This window comes from Sus scrofa, chromosome 6, assembly GCF_054392235.1.
Source record: "Sus scrofa isolate SSC_HxYL_T2T_F1_AM1 chromosome 6, Sscrofa_HxYL_maternal_Yorkshire_Landrace_v2.0, whole genome shotgun sequence".
Lineage (NCBI taxonomy): Eukaryota > Metazoa > Chordata > Mammalia > Artiodactyla > Suidae > Sus > Sus scrofa.
Genome location: NC_139388.1, coordinates 139,797,775 through 139,824,250, shown reverse-complemented (window position 1 = coordinate 139,824,250; position 26,476 = coordinate 139,797,775). Strand labels below are relative to the sequence as shown.

At 37.6% G+C, this 26,476-nt stretch overlaps 2 protein-coding genes across 38 annotated transcripts in view; one reads left to right on the top strand and one right to left on the bottom strand.

Annotated features, from left to right (window-relative positions):
- Positions 1–16,824, top strand: part of NEXN (nexilin F-actin binding protein) — a 64,114-nt gene extending 47,290 nt beyond the window's left edge. For 6 of the 8 annotated variants that reach the window (XM_084964660.1, XM_084964659.1, XM_021096445.2 and 3 more), the window contains 4 exons: positions 9,731–9,952; positions 14,925–15,110; positions 15,374–15,731; positions 15,832–16,824. In XM_084964660.1, coding sequence (XP_084820786.1) covers positions 9,731–9,952; positions 14,925–15,110; positions 15,374–15,731; positions 15,832–15,845 — 780 coding nt within the window. In that variant the 3' untranslated portion in view covers positions 15,846–16,824. Of the gene's footprint in view, positions 1–9,730; positions 9,953–14,924; positions 15,111–15,373 lie in introns of all 8 variants that reach the window. The other 2 variants (XM_084964658.1, XM_084964657.1) reach the window with 1 other exon arrangement.
- A 43-nt stretch (positions 16,825–16,867) lies between these two features.
- Positions 16,868–26,476, bottom strand: part of FUBP1 (far upstream element binding protein 1) — a 37,186-nt gene continuing 27,577 nt past the window's right edge. For 4 of the 30 annotated variants that reach the window (XR_014807937.1, XR_002345132.2, XR_002345135.2 and 1 more), the window contains 3 exons: positions 21,990–22,135; positions 20,244–20,338; positions 18,455–19,366 (listed from right to left, as the gene is read on the bottom strand). Coding sequence is in view for 18 of the 30 variants with exons in the window: in XM_084964656.1 (XP_084820782.1) it covers positions 18,390–18,420; positions 19,320–19,366; positions 21,990–22,135; positions 22,216–22,275 (284 nt within the window). In the remaining 12 variants the exon portion in view is untranslated. Of the gene's footprint in view, positions 18,421–18,454; positions 19,367–20,214; positions 20,344–21,227; positions 21,758–21,989; positions 22,136–22,215; positions 22,276–26,476 lie in introns of those variants that run through there. The other 26 variants (XM_084964643.1, XM_084964644.1, XM_084964648.1 and 23 more) reach the window with 12 other exon arrangements.

The window sequence follows — 26,476 nt, the reverse complement described above, 5'->3', positions numbered from 1 at the left end:
TTGTGACTGTTGGCCATCCTTTTTTTTTTTTCCACTGTGCAGCAAGGGGATCAAGTTATCCTTACATGTATACATTACAATTACATTTTTCCCCACCCTTTGTTCTGCTGCAATATGAGTATCTAGACAAAGTTCTCAATGCTATTCAGCAGGATCTCCTTGTAAATCTATTCTAAGTTGTGTCTGATAAGCCCAAGCTCCTGATCCCTCCCACTCCCTCTCCCTCCCATCAGGCAGCCACAAGTCTCTTCTCCAAGTCCATGATTTTCTTTTCTGTGGAGATGTTCATTTGTGCTGGATATTAGATTCCAGTTATAAGTGATATCATATGGTATTTGTCTTTGTCTTTCTGGCTCATTTCACTCAGTATCAGAGTCTCTAGTTCCATCCATGTTGCTGCAAATGGCATTATGTCATTCTTTTTTATGGCTGAGTAGTATTCCATTGTATATATATACCACATCTTCCGAATCCAATCCTCTGTTGATGGACATTTGGGTTGTTTCCATGTCCTGGCTATTGTGAATAGCGCTGCAATGAACATGCGGGTGAATGTGTCTCTTTTAAGTAGAGTTTTGTCTGGATGGATGCCCAAGAGTGGGATTGCGGGGTCATATGGAAGTTCTATGTATAGATTTCTAAGGTATCTCCAAACTGTTCTCCATAGTTGGCCATCCTTTTTTGAGGAAATATCTATTTAGGTCTTTTGCCCATTTTTTCAGTTGGGTGGTTTGTTTTTTTGTGGTTGAGTTGTATGAGTTGTTTGTATATTTTGGTGATTAAGCCCTTGTCAGTTGCATCACTTGCAAATATTTTCTCCCATTCCATAGTTTGTCCTTTTTTTTATGGTTTATTTTTCTGTGCAAAAGTTTCCAAGTTTGATTAGGTTCCAATGGTTTATTTTTGTTTTTATTTCTATTGCCTTGGGAGACTGACCTAAGAAAACATGTGAATGGTTGATGTCAGAGAATGTTTTGCCTATGTTCTCTACTAGGAGTTTTATGGTGTCTTATCTTATGTTTAAGTCTTTAAGTCATTTTGATTTTTATTTATTTATTTATTTATTTTGTCTTTTCTAGGGCTGCAACTGCGGCATATGGAGGCTCCCAGGCTAGGGGTCTAATCAGAGCTGTAGCCACCAGCCTCCACCACAACCACAGCAACGTGGGATCCGAGCCACATCTGTGACCTACACCACAGCTCACGGCAACACCGGATCCTTAACCCACTGAGCGAGGCCAGGGATCGAACCTGCAACTTCATGGTTCCTAGTGAGATTCGTTAACCACTGAGCCATGACGGGAACTCCCTTTTAAGTCATTTTGAGTTTATTTTTGTGCATGGTGGAGGGTGTGTTCTGGTTTCATTGATTTAGACACAGCTGTTCAGTTTTCCCAGCACCACTTGTTGAAGAGATTGTCTTTTTCCCATATTATATTCTTGCCTCCTTTGTCATAGATTAATTGACTGTAGGTGTCTGGGTTTATTTCTAGGCTCTCTATTCTGTCCCATTGGTCCATATGTTTGTTTTTGTACCAGTACCACACTGTCTTGATTACTGTAGCTTCATAATATTGTCTGAAGTCTGGGGGAGTTATGCCTCCTGCTTGTTTTTTTTCCCCTCAGGATTGCTTTGGCAATTCTGGGTCTTTTATGGTTCCATATAAATTTTTGGATTGTTTGTTCTAGTTCTGTGAAAAATGTCATGGGTAATTTGATAGGGATTGCATTAAATCTATAGATTTCTTTGGGCAGTATGGCCATTTTATTTTATTTTTATTTTTATTTATTTATTTTTGCTATTTAGAGCTGCACCTGTAGCATATGGAAGTTGCCAGGCTAGGCATTGAATCAGAGCTGCAGCTGCCAGCTTGAGCCAGCCACAGCAATGCCACTTCTGTAACCTGCACTACAGGTCATGGCAATGAGGGACTGTTAACCCACTGAGCAAGACTAGGGTTCAAACTCACATCCTTGTGGATACTAATTGGGTTTGTAACCCTCTCTGAGCCGTCATGGGAACTCCCCTGTATGGCCATTTTAATGATGCTAATTCTTCCAGTCCAAAGCATGGAATATCTTTCCATATCTTTGAATCTTCTTTAATTTCCTTGATTAAGGTTTTGTAGTTCTCAACATGTCAGTCTTTCACCTCCTAGGTCAGGTTTATTCCTAGGTGTTTAATTTTGGGGAGTACAATTTTAAAAGCTTTTTTTTTTTAGATTCCTTTTCTAATATTTCATTATTAGCACACAGAAATGCAACTGATTTCTGAATTTTTTTTTTTTTTTTGTCTTTTTGTCGTTTTTCCTTTTCTAGGGCCACTTCCCGAGGCATATGGAGGTTCCCAGGCTAGGGGTCGAATCAGAGCTGTAGCCGCCAGCCTACGCCACAGCCACAGCAATGCCAGATCTGAGCCGAGTCTGCAACCTACACCACAGCTCACGGCAACGCCGGATCCTTAACCCACTGAGCAAGGCCAGGGATCGAACCCGCAACTTCATGGTTTCTAGTCAGATTCGTTAACCACTGTGCCACGACGGGAACTCCTGATTTCTGAATGTTAATTTGTATCCTGCTATTTTGCTGGATTTGTTGATCAGTTCGAGTAGTTTTTATGTGGATTCCTTAGGGTTTTCTATAGAGTGACAGTTTTACTTCTTCTCTTCCAATTTGGATACCTTTTATTTCTTTTGTTTGTCTGATTGTTGTGGCTAGGACTTCCAATACTATGTTGAATGAAAGTGGTGAGAGTGGTCATCCTTGTCTTGTTCCAGATTTTAGTGGGAAGGCTTTCAGCTTTTCTCCATTGAGTATTATATTGGCTGTGGGTTTTTCATAAATGGCTTTTATTATGTGAAGATAAGTTCTCCACTTTGGTAAGAGTTTTTATCATGAAAGGATGTTTGATTTATCTATTGATTTATTTATTTTTTGCTCTCTAGGGCTGCACCCATGGTATATGGAAGTTCCTAGGCTAGGATTATTAATCAGAATTACAGCTGCCAGCCTATGCCACAGCCACAGCAATGCCAGATCCGAGCCGTATCTGTGACCTACACCACAGCTCACAGCAGTGCTGGATCCTTAACCCACTTAGTGAGGCCAGGGATCAAATCCATGTTCTTATGGTTACTAGTCAGATTCATTTCCTCTGTGCCACAATGGGAACTCCCTGGGGTGTTTGATTTTGCCAAAGCTTTTTCTGCATCTATTGAGATGATCATGTGGTTTTTGACTTTTCTTTTGTTAATGTGGTGTATGACGTTGATAGATTTGTGTATGTTGAACCATCCTTATGAACTTAGTATGAATCCTACTTGGTTGTGGTGTATGATCTTTCTTATGTGTTGTTGGATTCAGTTGGCTAAAATTTTGTTCAGAATTTTTGCATCGATATTCATCAGATATTGGCCTATAATTTTCTTTTTTGGTAATATCTTTGGTTTTGTTATTAGCGTGACAGTGGCTTCATAGAATGTTTTTGGGAGTGTTCCTTCTTCCTCAATATTTTGGAAACGTTTAAGAAGTATAGGTCCAAGTTCTTCTTTGTATGTTTGGTAGAATTTGCCTGTGAAGCCATCTAGTCCTGGACTTTTGTTTGTAGGGAGTGTTTTTTTTATTACATATTCAATTTCATTTCTAGGGATGGGTCTGTTCAAATAATTTATTTATTCTTGATTCAATTTTGGGTGGACTGTATGTCTCTAGAAAGTTGTCCATTTCTTCTAGGTTGTTAAATTTGTTGGCATATAATTATTCATACTTTTGTTGTATATGTTCTGACTGCTCCACTGACCAAGCTATTTGCCCATCTTTCTCCATCTCCTTGGGCCTACCTGTTCCCTTATGTAACAGTATTGAAGTGAGGGCAATTAATGGCCTCTTAAGTGTTTAAGTGAAAGGAAGAGTTGCCTGTCTCTCACTTTACACTTGATCTTAGCCAAAAGGCCAAGAAGTGATTCATCTCTTACTTTAATTTAAAAGCTAGAAATGATTACGCTTATTGAGGAAAGCATCTCAAAAGCTGATATATAGGCCAAAATCTAGGCATCTTGTGCCAAATGGTTAGCCAAGCTGTGACTGCAAAGGATAAATTCTTGAAGGAAATTAAAAGTTTTGCTTCAGTGAACATAGAACTGATAAGAAAATGGAACAGCTTTATGGTTGACATGGAGAAAATTTTAGTGGTCTGGACAGAATGTCAAACAAGCCACAACATTCCCTTAAGCCAAAACCTAATCCAGAGCAAAGTCCTAACTCTCTTCAATTCTGTGAAGGTTGAGAGGCAGAGAAGCTGCAGAAGAAAAGTTTGAAGGTAGCAGAAGTTGGCTTGTGAAGTTTAGTGAAAGAAGACATCCTTCTGTAACATACATGTGTGAGGTGAAGCAGCAGGTTATCCAGAAGATCTAGCTAAGATAATTAATGAAGGTGTCTCTGCTAAACAACAGATATTCACTATAGACAAACAGGCTTATATTAGAAGAAGGTGCCATCTAAGACTTTCTTAGGTAGAGAGAAGTCAATGTTTGGCTTCAAAGCTGCAAAGGACAGGCTGACTTTCATGTTAGGGGTTAATGCAGCTGGTGACTTTAAGCTGTTGCTCATCTACTACTCTGAAAATCCTAGGACCCTTAAGAATTATGCTAAATCTACTCTGCTTGTGCTCTATAAATGGTACAACAGGACCTAAATAATAGGACATCTGTTGACAACATGGTTTACTTAATATTTAAAGCCCGCTGTTGAGATCTGCTCAGAAAAGAAGATTCATTTCAAAATATTACTGCTCATTGGGAATTCACCTGGTCACCCAAGAACTCTGATGGAGATGCATGATGAGATCAAGGTTGTTTCCATGCCTGCTAACGCAACATCCATTTTGCAGCCCGTGGATCAAGGAGGAATTTTGACTTTCAATCTTATTATTGAAATAATACATTTTAAAAGGCTACAGCTGCCATGGATAAGTAATTCCTTTGATGGATCTGGGCAAAATCAATGAAAATCTTCTGGAAAGGATTCAACATTCTAGGTACCATTAAGAATATCTGTGATTCAGGAGTTCTCACTGTGGCTCAGTGGGTTAAGAACCCGATTAGTATCCATGAGGATGCAGTTTCATCGCTGGCCTTTCTCAGTGGGTGAAGGATCTGGCGTGGCCACAAGCTGTGGCATAGGCTGGCAGCTGCAGCTCAAATTCGACCTCTAGCCTGGAAACTTCCATATGTCACAGAAGTGGCCCTAAAATATATATACATATATTCGTGATTCATGGGAGGCGGTCAAAGTAACAGATTCACAGGAGTCTGGAAAAAGTTGTTTCCATCCCTCATTGATGACTTTGAGGAATTCAAGACTTTAGTGCAGGAAGTAACCGCAGACGTGGTGGAAATAGCAAAAGCACCAGAATTAGAAGTGGAGTCTGAAGATGTAAATGAATTGCTTCAATGTCATGATAAAACTTTAATGAATGAGGCATTCCTTCTTATGGATAAGCAAAGAAAGTGGTTTCCTGAGATGGAATCTTCTCCTGATGAAGGTGCTGTGAAGATTGTTGAAATGACAACAAAGGATTTAGAATATTACATAAACTTAGTTGATAAAGCAGCAGCAGGGTGTTAGAAGACTGACTCCAATCTTTTTTTTTTTTCTCTTTTTTTGTCTTTTGTCTTTTGCTGTTGTTGTTGTTGTTGCTATTTCTTGGGCCGCTCCGGCGGCATATGGAGGTTCCCAGGCTAGGGGTTGAATCGGAGCTGTAGCCACCGGCCTACGCCAGAGCCACAGCAACACGGGATCCGAGCCGCGTCTGCAACCTACACCACAGCTCACGGCAACGCCGGATCCTTAACCCACTGAGCAAGGGCAGGGACCGAACCCGCAACCTCGTGGTTCCTAGTCGGATTCGTTAACCACTGCGCCACGACAGGAACTCCCTGACTCCAATCTTAAAAGAAATTCTGATATGGGTAAAATACTATCAAGGAGCAGTGCAAGCTACAGAGACTTCATTCATGAAAGGAAGAGTCAATCAATGCAGCACACTTCATGGCTGTCTTATTTTAAGAAGTTGTCACGGCCACCCTAACCTTCAGCAATCACCCCCAATGAGTCACCAACCATCAACACTGAGGCAAGACCATCCAGCAGCAAAAAGAATACTACTCACTGAAGGCTCAGGTGATGGTCAACATTTTTTAGCAGTATTTTAGGGATTAATATGGAGTTCTCTTGCGGTGCAAAGGGTTAAAGATCTGTGTTGCCACTGCAGCACCTTGGGTCGCTGCTGTGACATGGGTTTGATCCCTGGCCCAGGAACTTAAACATGCCATGGGTACAGCCAAAAAAAAAGTTAAGGTATGTATATTGTTTTTTAGACATGAGGCTATTGTACACTTGATAGACTATAGTATAGTGTAAACATAACCTTTATATGCACTAGGAAACCAAAAAAAACTCATTTGACTCACTTTATTGAGGTATTTGCTTTATTGAGGTGGTCTGGAACTGAACTTGCAGTAACTGAGGTAGCCTCGTATTTTACTAAATTATCCTAAGATAGAACTTTGATACTATTAAATATTTTAGTATGGTTTCTCCAGTATTGAAATGAATTTACACACACACACACACATAAACACACACACAGAGGACAGGACCAGCTTCATGGATATGCAACCTGTGTCCTCACATGACCTCATGCTCAGAAGGGCCACACTTAGGATATATAGTGCTCTGAGGTTGTCTTTGAAATTTTAAATAAGTTTATCTTTGAACTTGTGTGTTGTAGTGAAAGCTAGTTGGATAGCGGAGCCTGTGGTAGAGTCTTGGAGCCGTGGCTCACCCGTTTCTCCTGATATCTCCCGCCTCCCCATGGTGGGTTCTTGGCAGTCCTCTTCCTACCTCCTGATGCCCCAGGGCCCTGTCTAGCTGTCTCCTTCTTACCCCTGGACTCTGCTTTCCTCCATGTGGATGGCAGGAACCAGTTGCATAGGCAGAAAGGGGAAAGGGGGAGGGAGGAGGCCAGCATTTACTATTACCCTTAGGCCTCAAGCTGGGCAGATAATTCCCGCAGCAACTTGAGCAGCAGTATTGGGCATGGGTGTACAGCACAGCCCTGTTACTTGGGGTGAGGCAAGCAGTGGCTTTCCCAGCCTAGGTAGGACTGGCAGTGATGTGGCATATTTGGCAGGTGACTTGGTGGGGTCCTCTTGTCAACTCCCAAACTGAGAACCCAAGTGGATTCTTTCACAGAGGTTGTAATCTCTTAGAAGTTGCTTCTCCCCCCTCTTTTTGTCTTTTGAGGGCCACACCCATGGTATATGGAGGTTCCCAGGCTAGGTGTCAAATTGGAGCTGTAGCTGCCAGCCTATATACCACAGCCACAGCAATGCCAGATCTGAGCCGCATCTGTGACCTATATCACAGCTCAAGGCAACTCAGGATCCTTGGTGCACTGAGCAAGCCCAGGGATCGAACTCATGTCCTCATGGATACTAGCCAAATTCGTTAACCACTGAGCCATGATGGGAACTCCCAGAAGTTGCCTCTTTGTCATGAGTCGGAGCCATGGGCCTGTGAGGGTATTTACTTCCTTGTCCAAGTTGATCAAGAGACTATAAATGCTGTATATATAGTTAATAAAAAAATATGAATATGCTGTAGGAAAATACTGTAAAGTCTAACCTTAGAATTAAAAAAAGAATGTATTTTATTCTTTTAAAAATCCTATTAATAACATTTATTTTATAAAGAAGTTAAAAATGGTCTGCCTAAAAAATGAAGTAAATTAGAATATATTTTAGTATACTATTGAGAGGTAATCTGATTAATATATGTCAGGGTATAATTGTCAGACATTCTGGTGTTATTGAAAGACTTACCCCACTATATCTGGGAGTTTTCAAATAAGAACGCAATTCCAAGATTACCTAGACTGTAACTGATTAATTCAATCATCAATTTTGATCAGAATAATGTGGGAACCATTAGATGTGATGAGATATCATGACTTTGATCCTGCTATTTTAGGAATTGACAGTTTTCACCCACATAGACCAAAAAGTGGAGGTAGTATAAAGGAATAAACTTTCTTTTTTCCCTTGGTTCAACCAAGAACTTTTTTTTGACCGCTCCTACAGTATATGGAAATTCCCAGGCCAGAGATTAAATCTGAGCTGGAGCTGTGACCTACAGCTGCAGCAACACTGGATCTTACCCATTGTGCTGCTGGGGATCAAACTGGCATCTCCACAGAGACAAGCCTGATCATTATACCCCTGTGCCACAGCAGGAACTCCTGGACCAAGAAACTAAGCTCCATCATCTACTGTGACTCTTCTCCCCATCCCCTGCCAACCTACTTTTTTTTCTCTCTGCCTAGAACTCTAGGTCTCCCCTAGGAAAAGTGTGCCGGGAATAATTGCAGTATTCTACTACTCCATTAGAGTTTAGTGTAAGAAGTATACAAAGAACTAATAATAATCTGTGAAAAGCCAAGAGAAAGGAACTTAAATAAAAAGTATTCAGGATAAAATGGGGAGTTCCCGTCGTGGGGCAGTGGTTAACGAATCCGACTAGGAACCATGAGGTTGCGGGTTCGGTCCCTGCCCTTGCTCAGTGGGTTAACGATCCGGCGTTACCGTGAGCTGTGGTGTAGGTTGCAGACGTGGCTTGGATCCCGCGTTGCTGTGGCTCTGGCGTAGGCCGGTGACTACAGCTCTGATTCGACCCCTAGCCTGGGAACCTCCATGTGCCACGGGAGCGGCCCAAGAAATAGCTAAAAAAAAAAAAAAAAAAAAAAAAAGATAAAATGGTATAAAGAATTGGAGCCCTGTTTTGGTGGACACCTTTTCTCTCTTTTTCTTTTGTCTTCTTAGGGCCGCACCAGCAGCATGTGGAAGTTCCCAGGCTAGGGGTCGAATCTGAGCTGTAGCTGCCGGCCTACACCACAGCCACAGCCAATGCCAGATCTGAGCTGTATCTGAGACCTACACCTCAGCTCATGGCAATGCTGGATCCTTAACCCACTGAGCGATGCCGGGGATGGAACCTGCGTCCTCATGGATACCGCTCAGATTTGTTTCCTCTGAGCTATGACAGGAACTCTGGTTGACTCCTTTTCTTTCTTGGCAAAATATAAAATTGAGAATACAAGTAGTATATAACAAAATGTAGGGTTTTTACCAGACTATATCTGTAGATGCTTAATTCAGTTGATAGTAAGAGTGATCTTTAACTTTACTGACCATCATCAAATCAAAGAGAAGAGGAAATTTTGAGACAGTGTGGCTCTTAAGATGAAAAAATGTCCCATGGGCTGAATAGGCAAAAAGACACACAGTATCAGTCAGAACTAGAACCTGTGACTCCTAACCCAGTGTTCTTTGCATGTTATTTTAACTTCCCCTAAACAAAGATGTTCCTACAATTCCTACTGAAAGCCAATCTTGACATGCATATTTTAGTTTTAGGAAGTTATAACAATGTCAAATGAGGTTTTAAGCCATATTCTTTAATGAAATAATATTTTAAATGAAATAAGATGCTATCTAAAGTCAAATTTGTAGCACACTTTTAATTAGTCAATTTAGGCACTGTGTTTAGGGAGGAAATTATTTAACATTTATTTTTGGCTTCGAATAAATGGTGAACACTTTCTGGATGGCTTATTGTACAGACTAATGTTTTGGTGTTTAATATATAAAAATCTTAATTTTTTGTTTTAAAGGAAGAGGAAGAAAATGAAACCTTTGAACTGAGCAGGGAATATGAAGAATTAATCAAATTGAAAAGAAGTGGCTCTATTCAAGCTAAAAATCTAAAAAGCAAGTTTGAAAAAATTGGACAGTTGTCTGAAAAAGAAATACAGAAAAAGATAGAAGAAGAACGAGCAAGAAGAAGAGCAATTGACCTTGAAATTAAAGAGCGAGAAGCAGAAAACTTTCATGAGGTATATACTATTTCATATTTAACAGTTATAGTGCATCATGATGATGAACTTAACAGAAATAACACTGACTTTGAAATAAGTGTTGGTTCTTAAAATTAGCCATCAGTGTATATAATAATCTGTGAACTAAATAGCAGATGCATACTAAGATCTTAAGAGACTTTGAAAGATTGCCCTATTTTGGCATTATTCCAAAATGACTTTTATCAGAATTAAAGCCTCCATACTTCATTTTAGCAAAAAATAGCCCAAAAGTATTTACTGGCACAAATTTTACTTTGAATGAGTAGAACCAGTGTGTATATTCAAGTTAAAATATACGTCGGAGATTACTCATGTCACTGAATTGATTTAGGCGTTGCCACTTTATTAACTAGAGTGTGTGTTACTGTATTGTATAAGGTAGTCAGAGAAAGCCCTCTTGGGGATTTAAGCTAAAACTGGAATGGGGAGGACAAATAAGTATGTAAGATACAAAATTGGAAAAACTTAACTTGGAGATGCTGGTGGAGAGGAATCAAAGTGACAGGATATATAGGAACATAAGGTAATAGGGGAATATAGGAGCTTGGAAGGAAGAGAAGTCACAAGCTGTAGAACATCCAGATCAATTAAATTGATATGTATCTGAACTTAGTCCAATGTACACTAAAACATAAGGACATAGGGACTGGTCCTATCTTGTCACTGTAAAAGCTAACACCATTTTTTTTTTTTTTTTTGGGCTGCACCCACAGCATGTAGAAATTCATGGGCCAGGGATCAAACCCATACCACAGCAGTGACCCAAGCCACTGCCGTGACAGTACCAGACCCTTAACCCACTGTGCCATGAGGACTTCCCTGGTGGCCTATAGCATAGCTACATAGTGTTGTCACTGTTGTTATTTTTACCATCTTTTATGTGGGGCCCTAGGTTAAGTTTTGGGTATACAGAAGTGAATATCCCTTCAAGAAATCCAGCATAATGAGATGTATGAAAACAAACTGTTTTAAGTGCTAAACTAGTTATGTATTTAGTGCTATGGGAATCAAATAGATTGGAGCCAGAATTCCTAGGAGAGGTTTAGCAGGGCTGAGAAAGTGACATTTTAGCTGAGTGTGATGATTAAATAGAAGTTGCACTTAAGGAGAGGAAGCATTGGAGGGACAATGTGACATCAACAGAAAGGTTATAAATTTTTTTCTGGGGAGTGGAAAACAGGTTCAAAAGGCAAAAGTTCATAGAATAATGGGTAATAGGATAAAAAGCTGTCAAAGTAGGTTGTAGCCAGCTGACAAGGGGCCTTCTTAACCTTGCAGGCACTATGACTTGGGAATGATGTTAATAATCAGTTTTAGGACAGAGTAATAAAAGGCTTGTTTATAATAGAGTCCTGGGATCATGGAGGATGAACTAGAAATTGGTCATGAAGTTGGGGGCAAGAGAGAAAAGTTGACTCAACATTAACAAAACTGAGTTATAGGCAGGTGGTTAAGAAGCCTAACATTACTTCAAGATTTCCAGGGAAACTAGATGATGCTAGAGAATTCAGGTCTTGGAGGGGAGTGGGTGAATAAGGTGTTTTGGACCTGCAAGTGTGAGCTATATTGAGAAAAGTAAGGACAATCTGAGCTCAAGAGGCAGGAGCTACATATTATAACTTTTATGGGTTATCTACTTTTATATGAACGAATTGGTAGTTGGAAGGTGAATGGATAAAACACTAATATTTAATGGATGGACCACAAGGTATCAGTTGATTTGTAAACATAAATCACAGAAGGTAAAAGAATTTAAATCAGTGTACATTTACTTCCTTTTGTGTTGTTAAAGGTAGTGAAATCTCAGAGCAGTCATATCTAGCGCTATAAAATTTGTAGGTTTAAGATGAGAATGAAAGAAATGAAGTGGCTTCTTGTTTTTTTTTTTTTTTTCTGTGTCCTAGAACGTCATATAAATGGAATCATATACTATGTACTCTCGTCTGGGGGCTTCTTGCAGTGGGTGTGGTGTTTCTGAGATTCATCCCCATTGTCACATGTGTCAGTAGCTTGTTTCTTTCTTTTTTTTTTTGTCTTTTTTTTTTCCATTTCTTGGGCCACTGTCACGGCATATGGAGGTTCCCAGGCTAGGGGTCGAATCCGAGCTGTAGCTGCCAGCCTACGCCAGAGCTGCAGAAACGCGGGATCCGAGCCGCGTCTGTGACCTACACCACAGCTCATGGCAACGCCGGATCCTTAACCCACTGAGCAAGGGCAGGGATCGAACCCGCAACCTCATGATTCCTAGTCGGATTCGTTAACCACTGCGCCACGATGGGAACTCCGGCCTCTTGTTTTAATGCTATCACTTGCTTATATAAAAGGATGAGATTAGGAGCTGACTGATCTTCTGTAATCCAAGAGAATGTTTTGAATTGAGTTTCCTGTGAAGAATGTCGACATTCCTCTTATCATAGTCCTTTAGATTAAGGGTAACTGAAATATCCTTTAAAAACTTATGTTAGCATAGTTTTGGGAGAGTATAATCAACTTCCAGAGTAGGACTTTCCCCTCCCATCAAATCAAGTATCTGGTTTCCTCCTTTAGAAAATATCTTCTCTTTACATTCCAGGTATCTTTCAAAGCCTAACACATTTCATGTAATTTTACTTACTTAATCTAAGAATTATATCCCAGGACCAAAAAAAAAAAAAAAAAAAAAGACTATGAATTTACACAAACTTTTATGCCAAAATTCAGGAGGTGAGTTATTAACCTTGTACCTGCTGAAATAACCTAACTTGGATTTGTTTGGTAAGCAAAGAACAACATTAACTGTTTAGTGCGAACAAAGAGGTCTTTTTAGGACTGTACTTGGGGCATATGGAAGTTCCCAGGCTAGGGGTCAAATTGGAGCTACAGCTGCCAGCCTATGCCACAGCCATAGCAATGTCAGATCTGAGCTGCGTCTGCAACCTACACCCAGAGCTCATGGCAACGCCAGATCCTTAACCCACTGAGTGAGGCCAGGGATTGAACCCACATCCTCATGGATGCTAGTTGGATTTGTTTTTGCTGTGCCACAATGGGAACTCCCCTCTCCTTTTTTTTGGGGGGGGGCATGCTAAGGCTCAGAAAAGCCTGTTAAGTTTAAACTGTGTTTTTTTGTGTGTGTGTGTGTCTTTTTGGCATTTTCTTGGGCTGCTCCTGCGGCATATGGAGGTTCTAATTGGAGCTGCAGCTGCCAGCCTACGCCAGAGCCACAGCAACGCAGGATCCGAGCCACATCTGCAACCTACACCACAGCTTATAGCAATGCTGGATCCTTAACCCACTGAGCAAGGCCAGGGATTGAACCCGCAACCTCATGGTTCCTAGTTGGGGTTTGTTAACCACTGAGCCATGACGGGAACTCCATAAACTGGTTTTTTTTTTTTTTTTTTTGCCTGTTTAGTAGTAAAAACAAAAAACCCCCCATATCAACATCATTCATTAGCAATACTTGTAGTCAAACATTATGTTTATCAACTGAAGGGAAATAATGGCGTGAATAGGATTTACCAATTAGGTCTCTGGTTGTGTTTGATGTTCTGGCATTTTTGCAACATCCAATGCATTTAGAACCAGAAAAACTATCCAACTTACTCCTTAACTCACTCCTACATTCATTGAAGCTGCTACATTCATTAGCTCAAATTAATGTAAAACATTCATGAACCAAGATTTTTCCTATATAGGCAATTATTTTACAGCTTGTTTCACAATGTCCTTTATTTAGTTGACTGTGGTACCTGGAAGCAATTTCCTCAAAGTACTGTGAAATGTAAATGGTGAGATATCCAGAGACTCACAAGAGCCTAAGTAGTTAGAAACCAAGAGTCAATTACAACTCAAGTACTTCTGAAACCATGGATTAACTGTACACAAGACCCTACTCTCCTAAAACTGCTCTTGAAGGCCAGTGACCTCATCATTACAAAATCGGTTTTATAGACTCACACTATTTGACAGTTTAAGCTCGGCTCTTAAATTGCTTACTCCCTTGATTATTTCTGTGGGTTCCTCCATTCACCCCTCAACAGACTCAAAAGGACACTTTTACCTCCATTATTTTCCCCAAGTTCCAGTTACTGACTTTTGGCTGCACTCACAGCACGCCAAAGTTCCTGGGCTAAGAATCGAACCCACACCACAGCAGTGACCTAAGCCACTGTAGTGACAACACCAGATCTTTAGTCTGCTGAGCCACATGGAAACTCCCAGCCACTGCCTTCTGGCAGTTGTCTTCCTGTTTTATTCTACCTCCAAACATTCTTTGCCATTGTCCATCAGTAAATTATTTGCTGGATGGAATTCATTCAGTTATTAACAGATGGTGAGGAAGGATATCATGAAATGGGAAACAGTACAAACTGCATTTCTGTATTTATTAAACAGTAGGGCAAAGAACGATGAGACTCTTAAGAGAGTATTTTAATTTTTAAGGGCCACACTCGTGGCATATGCAAGTTTCCAGGCTGGGGTCAAATCGGAGCTGTAGCAACGCCAGATCTGAGCCATGTTGACCACCTACAAGACGGCTGATTGGACGGCAACTCTGGATCCTTACTCTACTGGTGAGGCCAGGGATCGAACCTTCGTCATCATGGTTCATTTCTACTGAGCCAGGATGGAGAACTCCAAGAGGGGTGTATTTTCATAATTAACAATGTAGTATATCCTCACCCAGATTTGGTTGGGCAAATAAATACACTGGGACTCCAGGGACAATGTGTAACTTTTACTCTGGGATAAAAGTATTCCAACTGCTAAGAGACTGTTTAGAATGAAATTTTCATCTTTCCCAAACCTAGGGACAGTGAAAATTTCCATCTGCACTGTAGCAAATATATATACTGAAGATGTTATTTTGTGCCTATAAATAACATCTTCAGAATTATTGTCTTAGCTCTTGTTACCAACAAGGTTTTTAGAAAACAATTCTTATTCTTGGCTCACTTTCATAAAGGAAGAAGATGTTGATGTCAAGCCTGCAAAAAAAAGTGAGGCTCCATTTACTCATAAAGTGAATATGAAAGCTAGATTTGAACGAATGGCTAAGGCAAGAGAAGAAGAAGAACAAAGAAGGATTGAAGAGCAAAAGCTGCTACGAATGCAGTTTGAACAAAAGGAAATTGATGCAGCACTACAAAAGGTACCAGGCTCACATATCCTTTTATTTTTCAAAGATGATTTCTTGAAAACCATAAAGTTTTATCAGGGGAGATTATAAAAAAATTTTTTAAATAGCTTTCAAGTCACTGAAATGTTTTGTTAAATATACTTTGTAGTAAGCATACTTAAATGTTCTTTATTTTGGGGGGTGGTGGTAAATAAGTTTACAACCAAAATCTTATTATTCCACTGTCCTGAAAATTCAGTATAAATGCCAACTTGAATGTACTTATTTTAATATAGAAAAGAGAAGAGGAGGAAGAAGAAGAGGGTAGCACCATGAACGGCTCCACTATAGAAGATGAGGAAGAAACCAGATCAGGAGCTCCGTGGTTTAAGAAGCCTCTAAAAAACACATCGGTAGTAGATAGTGAGCCAGTTAGATTTACTGTTAAAGTAACAGGAGAACCCAAACCAGAAATTACATGGTGGTTTGAAGGAGAACTATTGCAGGATGGAGAGGACTATCAGTATATTGAAAGAGGAGAAACTTACTGCCTTTATTTGCCAGAAACTTTCCCAGAAGATGAAGGAGAGTATATGTGTAAAGCAGTGAACAATAAAGGTTCTGCAGCTAGTACCTGTATTCTTACCATTGAAAGTAAGAATTAATCACTTTCTGAATCTATTAACTTTTATTCTATTTAAAAAATTTTTTCCCTTAAAAAAAAAAAAATCACTTTTCTTCTTCTCTTTTTTAGCTGATGACTACTAGGTTCCCTTCTCTGTCCCTGGAACTCTCTCTCTCTCTCCGACTTTCTTACTACATCCATCTTTTCTGTGGCGGGGCCAAAAAAAAAAAGGAAACCGGAAGTGCCACTATGTTGACTTCTTATTCCTTTCCCTAACAGTCTTCAAAATGCAAGCTCATCTAAATACCTAAGTCTTCCTTTTCAAATGAGCACCAGATTCATCGCCATATTATACAGAAGTTAATGTGTAATTTTATGGGGCAAAGTGGGAAATTCACCATTAATTCTATTGCAACCTATTACAAAGTAAGGCTATGTATTTCCCATGTTTATAAGCAATTGTTTTAAAAAAATCATAAATGGAACATATTTGCATGAAAGACTATTTATGAACTATTCACACCTAAAATTAGTTTAAAATAGCTGAGACTTAATGAATTTGGAACCTTTGAATTTGAGTGGGCTTTTCTTCTCAGTAGTATATACCATTTTGGTTGTTGTAGTAGTTTCAGTCTTCTGGAGCAGAGATATGAGGGAGTAGGAGTTACCAGTTCTCCCTCTGTGTGGAGAAAAAAAAAGGTTAAAAGACTTAAACAACTTCTAGAGTCAATCTGATGGAAACCACTGCCTTTTACATACTGGATTCTGAGTGTTAAGAATATTAAACATGTACTTTTCAAATGTGCATAATATATATTCATGCTTATAAAGCAAATTTATGTTGTGACCTTGCCTGAACAAATTATATTTTAATGAGGAAACTTTGTACTAATAGTTTGTGCAGGAGGATACACTTCCAATATAATTGAAGATTTCAAGACCCAAGAGAATCAGATTTAGAGGAAAATGGCACAATCTTAAATTTTAAGTTTTTAAAGTGAGTTTGTAAATAATTAACTACCATGTTCTATTATCAAGTTTTATATTTTAATTTTCTGGAAGTCAATTTTATTTTACAAATGTAAACCCATAATAAAGTAACTTCTGTATTTAAAAAAAAAATCTTTTTGTATTTTAGAAAAGAGACACACACTTCCTTATAATATTCACCAATGTACATTTTTTATTGAGGAAACCATAATCAATACAAAATTACAGCAATCATGTACCCTTTTACAGACAATGGTATTAAAGCAAACTCTAAACCACAGTTTGTAAAGTATTCAATTTACCTCAAGTCCAAGCTGCATCTCCCTAAGACACTGTTCCCATCACAGTAGCCATTTTAAGCCAATCTTCTTTTTACACGGGTAGTTTCTGTAGAGAACACTTTTCTCAGGACGAAAATGCATTGAGCATGCATAAGAAAAAATATATATATATATGTGCAAATACATCTAAGAGTTTCCATAGGGGTATCACTGGAGAAAATAAAATCCTGTGATTTATTTGCTTTCTTAAAAGCACCAATTAAAAAAAAATCCCTCAAAAGTTTATACTGTGGCAAGAAACTCGAGTGACTAAACAAAAAACAAGGTTATTTTCAGAGTCAAAATTATCTTTAGCCAGGTATTGTTAAAATACACTTTAAAGTGAGGCAGAATTTTCAGAAAATAAAAAGACATCTTCATTAATTAGTACTTTCTACAGTCTTACTCTAGACAACAGATAAGTTTGCAGGCAGAAGTGGTTCTACTGGAGGAGTATTCCAACAAATGTTACCAATTCTGAATATATTCCTATTTTCCCCTTAAGTACTCTGTTTACTCCTACCCAAACCCACTCCTGTGAATTAACTATCAAGTATTTGTCTACGGATATTTTACAGTGTTTATAAACAACTAGTATTAAATCACTAGTCTTAGTATTAAAAACCATTTTCATTAATTAAAAATAAAAGTATATTTCCCATTTTTAAAAGAAACATTAAACTATGAGAATTCTAAGTATCATCAAATTAAGATATCTTAAAAACAAAACACATTGTCAAGTTTAAGTGCTAAATAAAATAAATCAGTTCAATTTCAAGCTAAACATTGTTTCTACCACTCCTAACATCCACTGCATTTAAATCAACTGGCTCACCTTTTCTGCTTTCCATTTATTTCAAGGTTAAGATTAGCGGCCATTTAAAAAATGCCTGCAGTATCAGTGAAGGCTTATGATAATTTAAAAAATTTTCACGAGATAGAAACAATGCCCCAATATCTATTAGCATTCAAATGTATTTTATAAAAATGCAAACTACAACTAACTGAAAAGTTGATAGGCTCTTAAGGTTCAAAGATATCTTCTATATATCAATCTTAACATACCTATCATTGACTATTAAAACACACACACATAAGTGTGGTGCAGTTTAACTACATAACTTACAAAATTTAACAGTTCATGGAACATTTAAGATCAAGTGAATAGCACTTTAAAATGAAATATGATAAAAGCAGGTACATTACACCCTATACCATATTATGTATGGGAAAACATTTCATTTTTCTCAATTATGATTTGCCAATTTTACCTTCTACATTGAGCCCTTCTATGGTCCATGCTCATCGGCTCACCAATGGCATACACTCAAAGGATTCCTCTTTATGGGTAACTATCTCAGGACCTGATTTTATGAGCTATGATTTGGTGCTTGCAGCATCTTCAGCACTGTGTGTGAAAATGAAGGCAGTATTTTTGAATATTTTTCTTTGTTGTAAAGATAAGCAGGAGTTTTAAAAGGATCAGCACATTTTAGAAATTGAATAAACAAAACGGCTATGATGCTGCTTTAATACGTTCATCTTAAAATATGTACCAGTTAAAATCATCTATAAGAACACACAAACATTTTAAACTGGCAAAAATAAAATAAATGCAGCGTCAGTTATTAAAGTATTATAAATCAGAAAAATACTGGTTGCTATACAGATTATGAAAGGTTATTTGCTATACAGTTAACATTTCACTGATGCACATGCCTTTTATCAAAACATACTGCCAGTATTCCTTATAATTTTTTCCTTTTTCATTGTATATAAAAGTTATGAAAACTGAATTGTCTAAAAAAAAAAAAAAGTAATAAAATTTGACCCATAAAATCCTTACTGAATAGGGAAAAAACAAAAAACAAAAAAACAAAAACATTCCATAGCTTTGGAGGGCAAAGAAAATGTCAATCATAAACAGATTGTGAAGGCTGTTGAAGTTTCTGACCAAATGATCTCCTAAATCCTGAAAACTACGTAACTGTCCTTTAAAATTTTTAACAATTCTTCTATATTTGGGAAAAGATTATAAAAAAGTTTGGATGTAGTTTAATTACAGCAGCAATCTACTTATCATTTTTTTGTTTTAATAAAAAAATTAAAATAAAAAACATTACCCAGAAATGTAAACAGTTGTTTGAACAACTTACAGACTTTCCACTGAAACGGTAGCATAAATAACAAATTACATTTTGGGGAAGCAAGAGCAGATTGCTTTTGAATACACAACCACAAACCCTCACAGGGACAACATTAATGTACTGAAGTATTTACTCATATATGTCCTTAGGTTGTGCTTACCTGTTGCTTTTTGCAGCAGGACCTAAGGTGGAAGATCTGGGAAGGCACTGTGAAGTATAAATAATTGCACTGTTTGCAATTAATCAAGATTTTAAACCTTAAATGAATCAAAATCAACAGCCTCCAATTTGTGAGTTATGATATTGAATCCAACTGAACTATCTCTTCAGTTTAATTAATAAATGCACCACTTTCCTAAAAGGTCATCTGTAAAACAGTATCATGCAAAATACTGAAATTGTTCACATCAATACCCTAACCTTAAAGATAACAGATAACTAACTCCTTAACTCTTTATTAAACTTCGAACTAGAACTACATTATCCATATCTAATTAAGGGTAAGGGAAGTCACTCTAGGTTCTATAAACAGTCAAAAAACATTTCAAAATATCTACAATGAACTGTACTGCTATTTTCTATCCTATAAGTAATCTCAACATTTATGTCCATGTACATCTTCCTTCATAGTATATTCAGAACAACAAATGGTGCTCCTCACCAATGAAAGAACTAGTATATATATTTAGGAAATGGTGTTAAAACCACTATATCACTTAATATTTGCAAACTGAAAACCACTCTGTCCGATACATTTCAAGTCTTTGATATTAATATATAAGATATGCATACTTTACACTGAAAAGCAATATATTTTAGGAGCACCAATGAATAATACTACTCAACTTTGTTTTCTTTAGCTACAGCTAAAGCATATCAAAAATACTTACCCATTAAGCTCACTTAAAAAAAAAAATACAGACCTATGAATTATTCTATGTTAAATTAAGCAGTTATGGTTTTCCAAGATATCAGCACTGTATTCCAACATAATATTCACACAAAGTATAGCATTTACATTATGTGGAACATTGACAAAAAGATACTGTTGCAGTTCATCAATTTGTCATTCTGATGTACTTACAGTGCAATGCTCCTTGAAGGAACACAATCAAGGATGATACACAGCACAGTCCTCCTCACCCCTACAGAGCTAGTTCTATACTGGCTGGATCAAACCTGCACTTCAACAGACAATGGCAAGACAGACTGTATTTGCATGTAGTCTAATATATTAATATGCAAAGAGCCAACAAATATGCAAAGAGTAAAACAATGGATTTCAACAAAATATCAGAACTTCAGCATGAGTGTTATAGAGTAATAAAATGATTTCAAGTACATAAAAAAATTAAGTTGATTCAATGATTGGACTTGTGCATTTACAAAACAAAGCTTATCTATACTGCAAAAAGAAAAAAAAAAAAAGAAAAAAAGAAAAAAAAAAAAGCTTGAACATTTTCATACCCCAATTGTTTCAATGGCAGATGCACTGTAGCTAGACTTTTTTGCATACTATTCACTTTTTCTATCCTAAATTTAGAAAGAAACACACTAATATTGTATACATTGAAAGAGCTGCTTTACATGAAAAAAACTGTTCTTATTATTAGACTACTCATATCCACTATCCGAAAACTGTTTAAGATTAGTTACGCTGAAACAGTCTTGGAAATCAAGTAATTATCAAATTAAAAACAGAAAGGTTAACTGTTATAGCAGCAGTACAGGTCTGAAACAGTGGTCATGTATAAAAGGAAATTTCACTGTTAATGCAATGGAAGTATGCCAAAAGATCATTGTACACACATGCAGTTTTTAATCAAACATAAGGAAAAAAAATGAAGATATCAGGATTACTTGTGCTGAAACAGCCAAATACAATAAATTGAAAAGATCCTCCAATCTACTACTATACTGCGAGGGGGAAAAAAAACATGCCAGTGTTTAAAAACTCAATTAATATTTCATGGGGAAAGCTTATATATTTGTGTATATGTATCTTAATTTAGCATTGCTAAGAAATTATGAATCCTTTAAATACCCACATATCCAACTTACCGACACAGGAGGTTTCATATCATTTATTGTAAAGCACAAAACAGGCATTTTAAAAGTGAAAGTATACATTGAAAAAAGTACATTTATATCACAAAGCATTGACCACATAATAGTTGCAAATACATTTGCTGGAATGTGTACATCTACACTAAATACTAAAAACAAACCAATTTTCATTTCTACACAGAAATATTAACCTCCTATCAGTAGTGATAGATATTTTGTACATTTTCAAAAAAAAAAAAAAAGAAAGAAAGAAAGAAAGAAAAAACACTATTTTAAACCAAAAACAAAATTAAGATCTTCATCAAGCCGTCTGCATCCATATATTTAACAAAGGTTTTTTTCCCCCACACAATGAAGCAAATACTGTATTGTCCACTTCTTATTATTGGCCCTGTGCAGAAGAGATACATAAGAAATACACAAAAAGTTAAAGAAAATCCTTTAAATGGAGCTAACTCAGGAGTGAATCCTTTAAGAAAGAAAAACTGGTTAATATAAATGGTGGTGGCTTCTTGCATGATTTGCAAATCCCTGGGGGAAAAAAATTTATTTTTAAAATCAAAGGCATTATAGAAAGTCAGCACTCAGATGCCAGAAAGCATTTTAAAATCAAATCAAAAACCCAAACAATATACCACAGTACTTCATTTAGTTATTCTTTGCCAGATAAAAACTTAAAAGGCAAACATAATCCCAGACAACAGTAAACATGCAGAGAACGTGACTGGAGGTGAAACCAACACATTAGCAAATTTTATTATACCTGAGGTGCTGGAGGATGCTGTGGCATTCCCTGGGGACTTGTCTGGGCATAGTAGGCTGCTTGTTGTCTATAGTACTCAGCCCAGGCTGCGCTATAATCTGGCTGACCACCTGGTGGGGCACCAGTAGGAGCAGGAACTGCTTGACCTTTGAGAAAACAAAACAACTTTGTTGCAGTAACCACAATTAAAATCTCCAAAGAATCTCATTTCTAATAAAAATAATACCTTGCTTCTTGTAATATTCCTCCCAAGCCTTTGAATAATCTTGTGTCTGCCCTTGTTGACCTAAAAAAAACCCCCTAAATTTTAATACAAAATTTTATCCACTGTTAAGTACAGGTTATAAAGACAAAAGCACAGAGGGTCAGATTTGTTCCAGGTTTATTTTAAAATATTCATTAGTGTTAGAAAACTACTTTGTAATTAAAAAAAATCAGAACGTGCTTTCTTTTTTTTGCCTTATACTAATAACTCTTAGTTCTAAAGCATCACAATTAATAAAAAGCAAAAACCACCCACCTAGTTGTAACTAAGATAGGTAGACATTTAGGCTTAATCTCAATTCGATTATAGAATTTAAAAACTATTAATGTTCTAAACTGAGTCTAGAAAGTGTTTCAAGTGAGCCGTCCATGGTTCCCTGGTGATGGTGTTGGGTTGGGGTAGATGGATCTCTATTTTTTTATCCATTTGGATCTGCTATACTATAGGTTTTAAATAAAATGCAAATCTTCAAGAGAGAAAAAGGAACATTTTTGAGAAACAAAAAAGCCCCACATAAAAGCTATTATTTAAAGACTTTATTATTTTGAAGTCTAGCTAAGATTTTTGTTTCCTGATTAGTGACCTACAAATGTTGTATATAAACACTAATCTTTAGGCCTTTTTTTTTTTTTTTTTTTTTTTTTTTTTTTAGGGCTGCCACCCATGGCAATATGGAGGTTCCCAGGCTAAAGGTTGAATTGGAGATGTAGCCTATGGCCTATGCCACAGCTGCAGCAACATGGGATAGGGATCTGAGCCGTGTGAAACCTAACCACAGCTCACCGCAACGCCGGATCCCTAACCCACTGAGTGAGGCCAGGGATCAAACTTGCATCCTTGTGGATACTACTCAGATTCACTTCCGCTGAGCCACGATGGGAACTCCTTCAAGCTCTTTAAATAAGACATTCAAAGTTTTAACATGTTGTGTCCATATTACAACACCATTTTATTAAAAATAACCTGACGAAGGACATAAAGAACTACGACCGAAGGGGTTCTAAACAACAAAATCAATGAAATACAGTTTTCACAAGCAGGTTTTTCTTTTTTTTGTCTTTTTGCCATTTCTTGGGCCACTCCCGCGGCATATGGAGGTTCCCAGGCTAGGGGTCGAATCAGAGCTGTTGCCACCGGCCTACACCACAGCCACAGCAACGCAGGATCCGAGCCTCGTCTGCAACCTACACCACAGCTCACAACAACGCCGGATCATTAACCCACTGAGCAAGGGCAGGGATCGAACCCGCAACCTCATGGTTCCTAGTCGGATTCATTAACCACTGCGCCACGACGGGAACTCCAAGCAGGTTTTTCTAGGTGACTTTATTGAAGTCTAAGCAGACATAATCAAAATGCAATACATGAACCCTAAATAGTCTCTGGATTAAAAAAAAAACAACATAAAAACAAAACTCCCCACAAAAACAGCTACAAGACATTTTTCTCATAACCAGGGAAACTGAAATATGTTGATAATATTACTGAAATTATTTATTTAGAGCAAATAGTTTGTAACTTACTTTGAAATGGCTCAGGCATACACAAAAAAGATACAAAGTAGATACAGCTAACTTTTATAAAAAGTGGTGAATCTGGGTAGAAAACATAAATACGGGTGTTTGCTACACTATTTTTCCAATTTTGTAAAGGTATAAAAAAATTTAATAAAAAGTTGGGGAAGGAGTTCCCTGGTGGCTCGGTAGGTTAAGGGTCTTGCATTGTCACTGCTGTGGCTCAGGTTCCATCCTTGGCCCCAGAACTTCCTCATGCCAAAGGCAAAAAGTTGGAGAGAAAGAGCCTTACTTAGCTCCTTTATTTGAACAAAATTTTATTTAGCTTGTAATTCATTTGTCTTTATGAAATTATAACAGCTAGACAAAAAATACTAGCAGAAAGTAGTTTTGATGTTTGCTAGAAGTTGCCAACAAGGCAACTTTAGTTTTAGAAAGTAGGCCATCCCAAAATTGGTCAAAAATAAAAGCAACTCGGTAAATAAAAATTTAAGATTTATGACTAAACTTTAAAATGCAAGAACCCCCCCTTCTATGAACAACAGCACAGAGAACTGTCATATACTATAAACTAAATTCTCATTATTTTCCTTTGTTTTCCTAACTCTTTTCAAAGAGGAAGTTAAGTTTAACATGTTGATCTCAGGGAAAGATATAATTCAAGTGAATCTGAAACCAGTTTCAGTATTTTAGACAACTGTCAAATATCCTGGTACCAACAGTATTAAGACATGTTTTCTATAAACTGTCTTTTTATGTGCTGACCTGAGGCCAAACTTACTTAAGGCAGCAACAATTTTCACTTCAGGTTTACAAAACCCAAATTGTTCAGAGAAACATATTTCAGAAGCAAAAATAACAGTATCAAGGAGACACACCACGAAAATTCACCAAACTCAAACGTTTCCTGAAAAAACAGCACCCCCAAACTCAAGTACATCTATGGAACGCTAAAAGTAAACATGTTAGACTCAAAGAAAAATTCAGATTTTCGAAGTGTCCATAGATAAATGCATTCCACTCCCATCTGAAGGGTAAACGTGAGTCATTTTATTCAGCTGAAAGTGAGGAAAGAACCTTTCCCAACTAATCTATTTATGACCTGGCTCTCCCCCTAGCCTCTTGGCCTTTGTAAAGGCATATCCTTAACTTGCTCCTGTTATTCTTCTCCTCAGATCAAAAGCTGTTTTGAGATAGTTTTATTCTTTAGCAGGAATCACTTAGTATTTACCTACAGCTTTACAATGTATAATTTCATTTCATTCAAGAGATGAGACTTGCCCCAGAGTTCACAAGTAACATTCTATTGCAGCCCAAGAGACAGCCTTGATTGAATAGATTTCACTGCCTCAGTTATCTCTCCATACAACTGCATCTTCCCAAAACCACTCTTTCCTGGCTCTTTTGGGCTTAAGGTAGCAAGCATATGCTAAGGTTTCAGGGTCCACTGTATCAGTGCTTAATATAAATTATAAGGTCCTCCATCCCCCCTCAAGTCAAACTTCTCAAAATGCCTTACCTTACTCACTTCCAAATAGGAACTGCCCATCTCTACTTTGTAGCCCTGTTTCTTTTGGGGGTGTCTGCTTATTGCAAAAGTTCCCTTCACTCCGGCTTCAAAAGTACCCACGTCCAGACTGCTGTCATTTCCTTCTTTAACCCTCTAGAATCTCATCTTTAAGAATCTCTTTCCTAAATTCTTTATGTGTTAATCAGGTAATTTAGAATTGCTTCAGAAAAAACTTTTATCTGTTTCAAAAGAGGTTTTTTGTTTACTAATTAATAAGCAAACTGACAACCTTACACTGTTAGTGAGGATTTTCTGTTCTCAACAGAAAAAGTTGAAATTAGGCTTCAAAATCTGAGACAGCCTTACTAATCTGATGATGAGGGCACTGGATTAGAAGTCAGGACCTCAAGAAACCTAGGAAATCCTACCTCTGCTACTGGGAAGCGTAAAACTCAATTCCTCCAAATAAGGAGTGTGATTTGGAGATAAAGATCTTTAACTCTCCTGAGTATTTTATTGCCCTCTTCTTTCCTCCCATTTAAAAAAACCTCAAAGGCTAAACTGTTTAGTTTTATCCTTTAAGGTCCCTTATTATTTGTAGTTATCCTAAAAAGATCTTAAGGACAAGTAATGCACCTAGAAGAAATCAGAGTAATTAAGCAATCAAACATTTATCTCACACTGCCCCCCCCCCCAAAAAAAAACTTTTGGGGCATTTTTTAGGGCTGTACCCAGAGCACATAGAGGTTCCCAGGCTAGGAGCAGAATTGCAGCTGTGATTGGAGCTGTAGCCACCGGTCTATACCACAGCCACAAGGGATCTGAGCAGCGCCTGTGATTTACACCACAGCAATGCTGGGTCCTTAGCCCACTGAGTGAGGCCAGGGATCGAACCTGTGTCCTCATGGATACTAGTCAGATTCGTTTCCACTGAGCCACAATGGGAACTCTCCCCAAAAAACCTTTTACAGGAAAAAAATACATGGACTTTGTAGCTATCATTCAAGACTTGGCAATCTAACGTTCACTCAACCATTTCATCGTTGCTCACAAAGTTAACAGCTGAAAATAGTAATGCTACAGAAAAACAGCTGCAAAGGAAGGCAGGGGTTAAGCAGGATCTTCAAAAAGTGTTATTTAATTAAGTTATTTATATACCACCTTTCTCCACAAAGGATTCAAGACAGCCCAGAATACT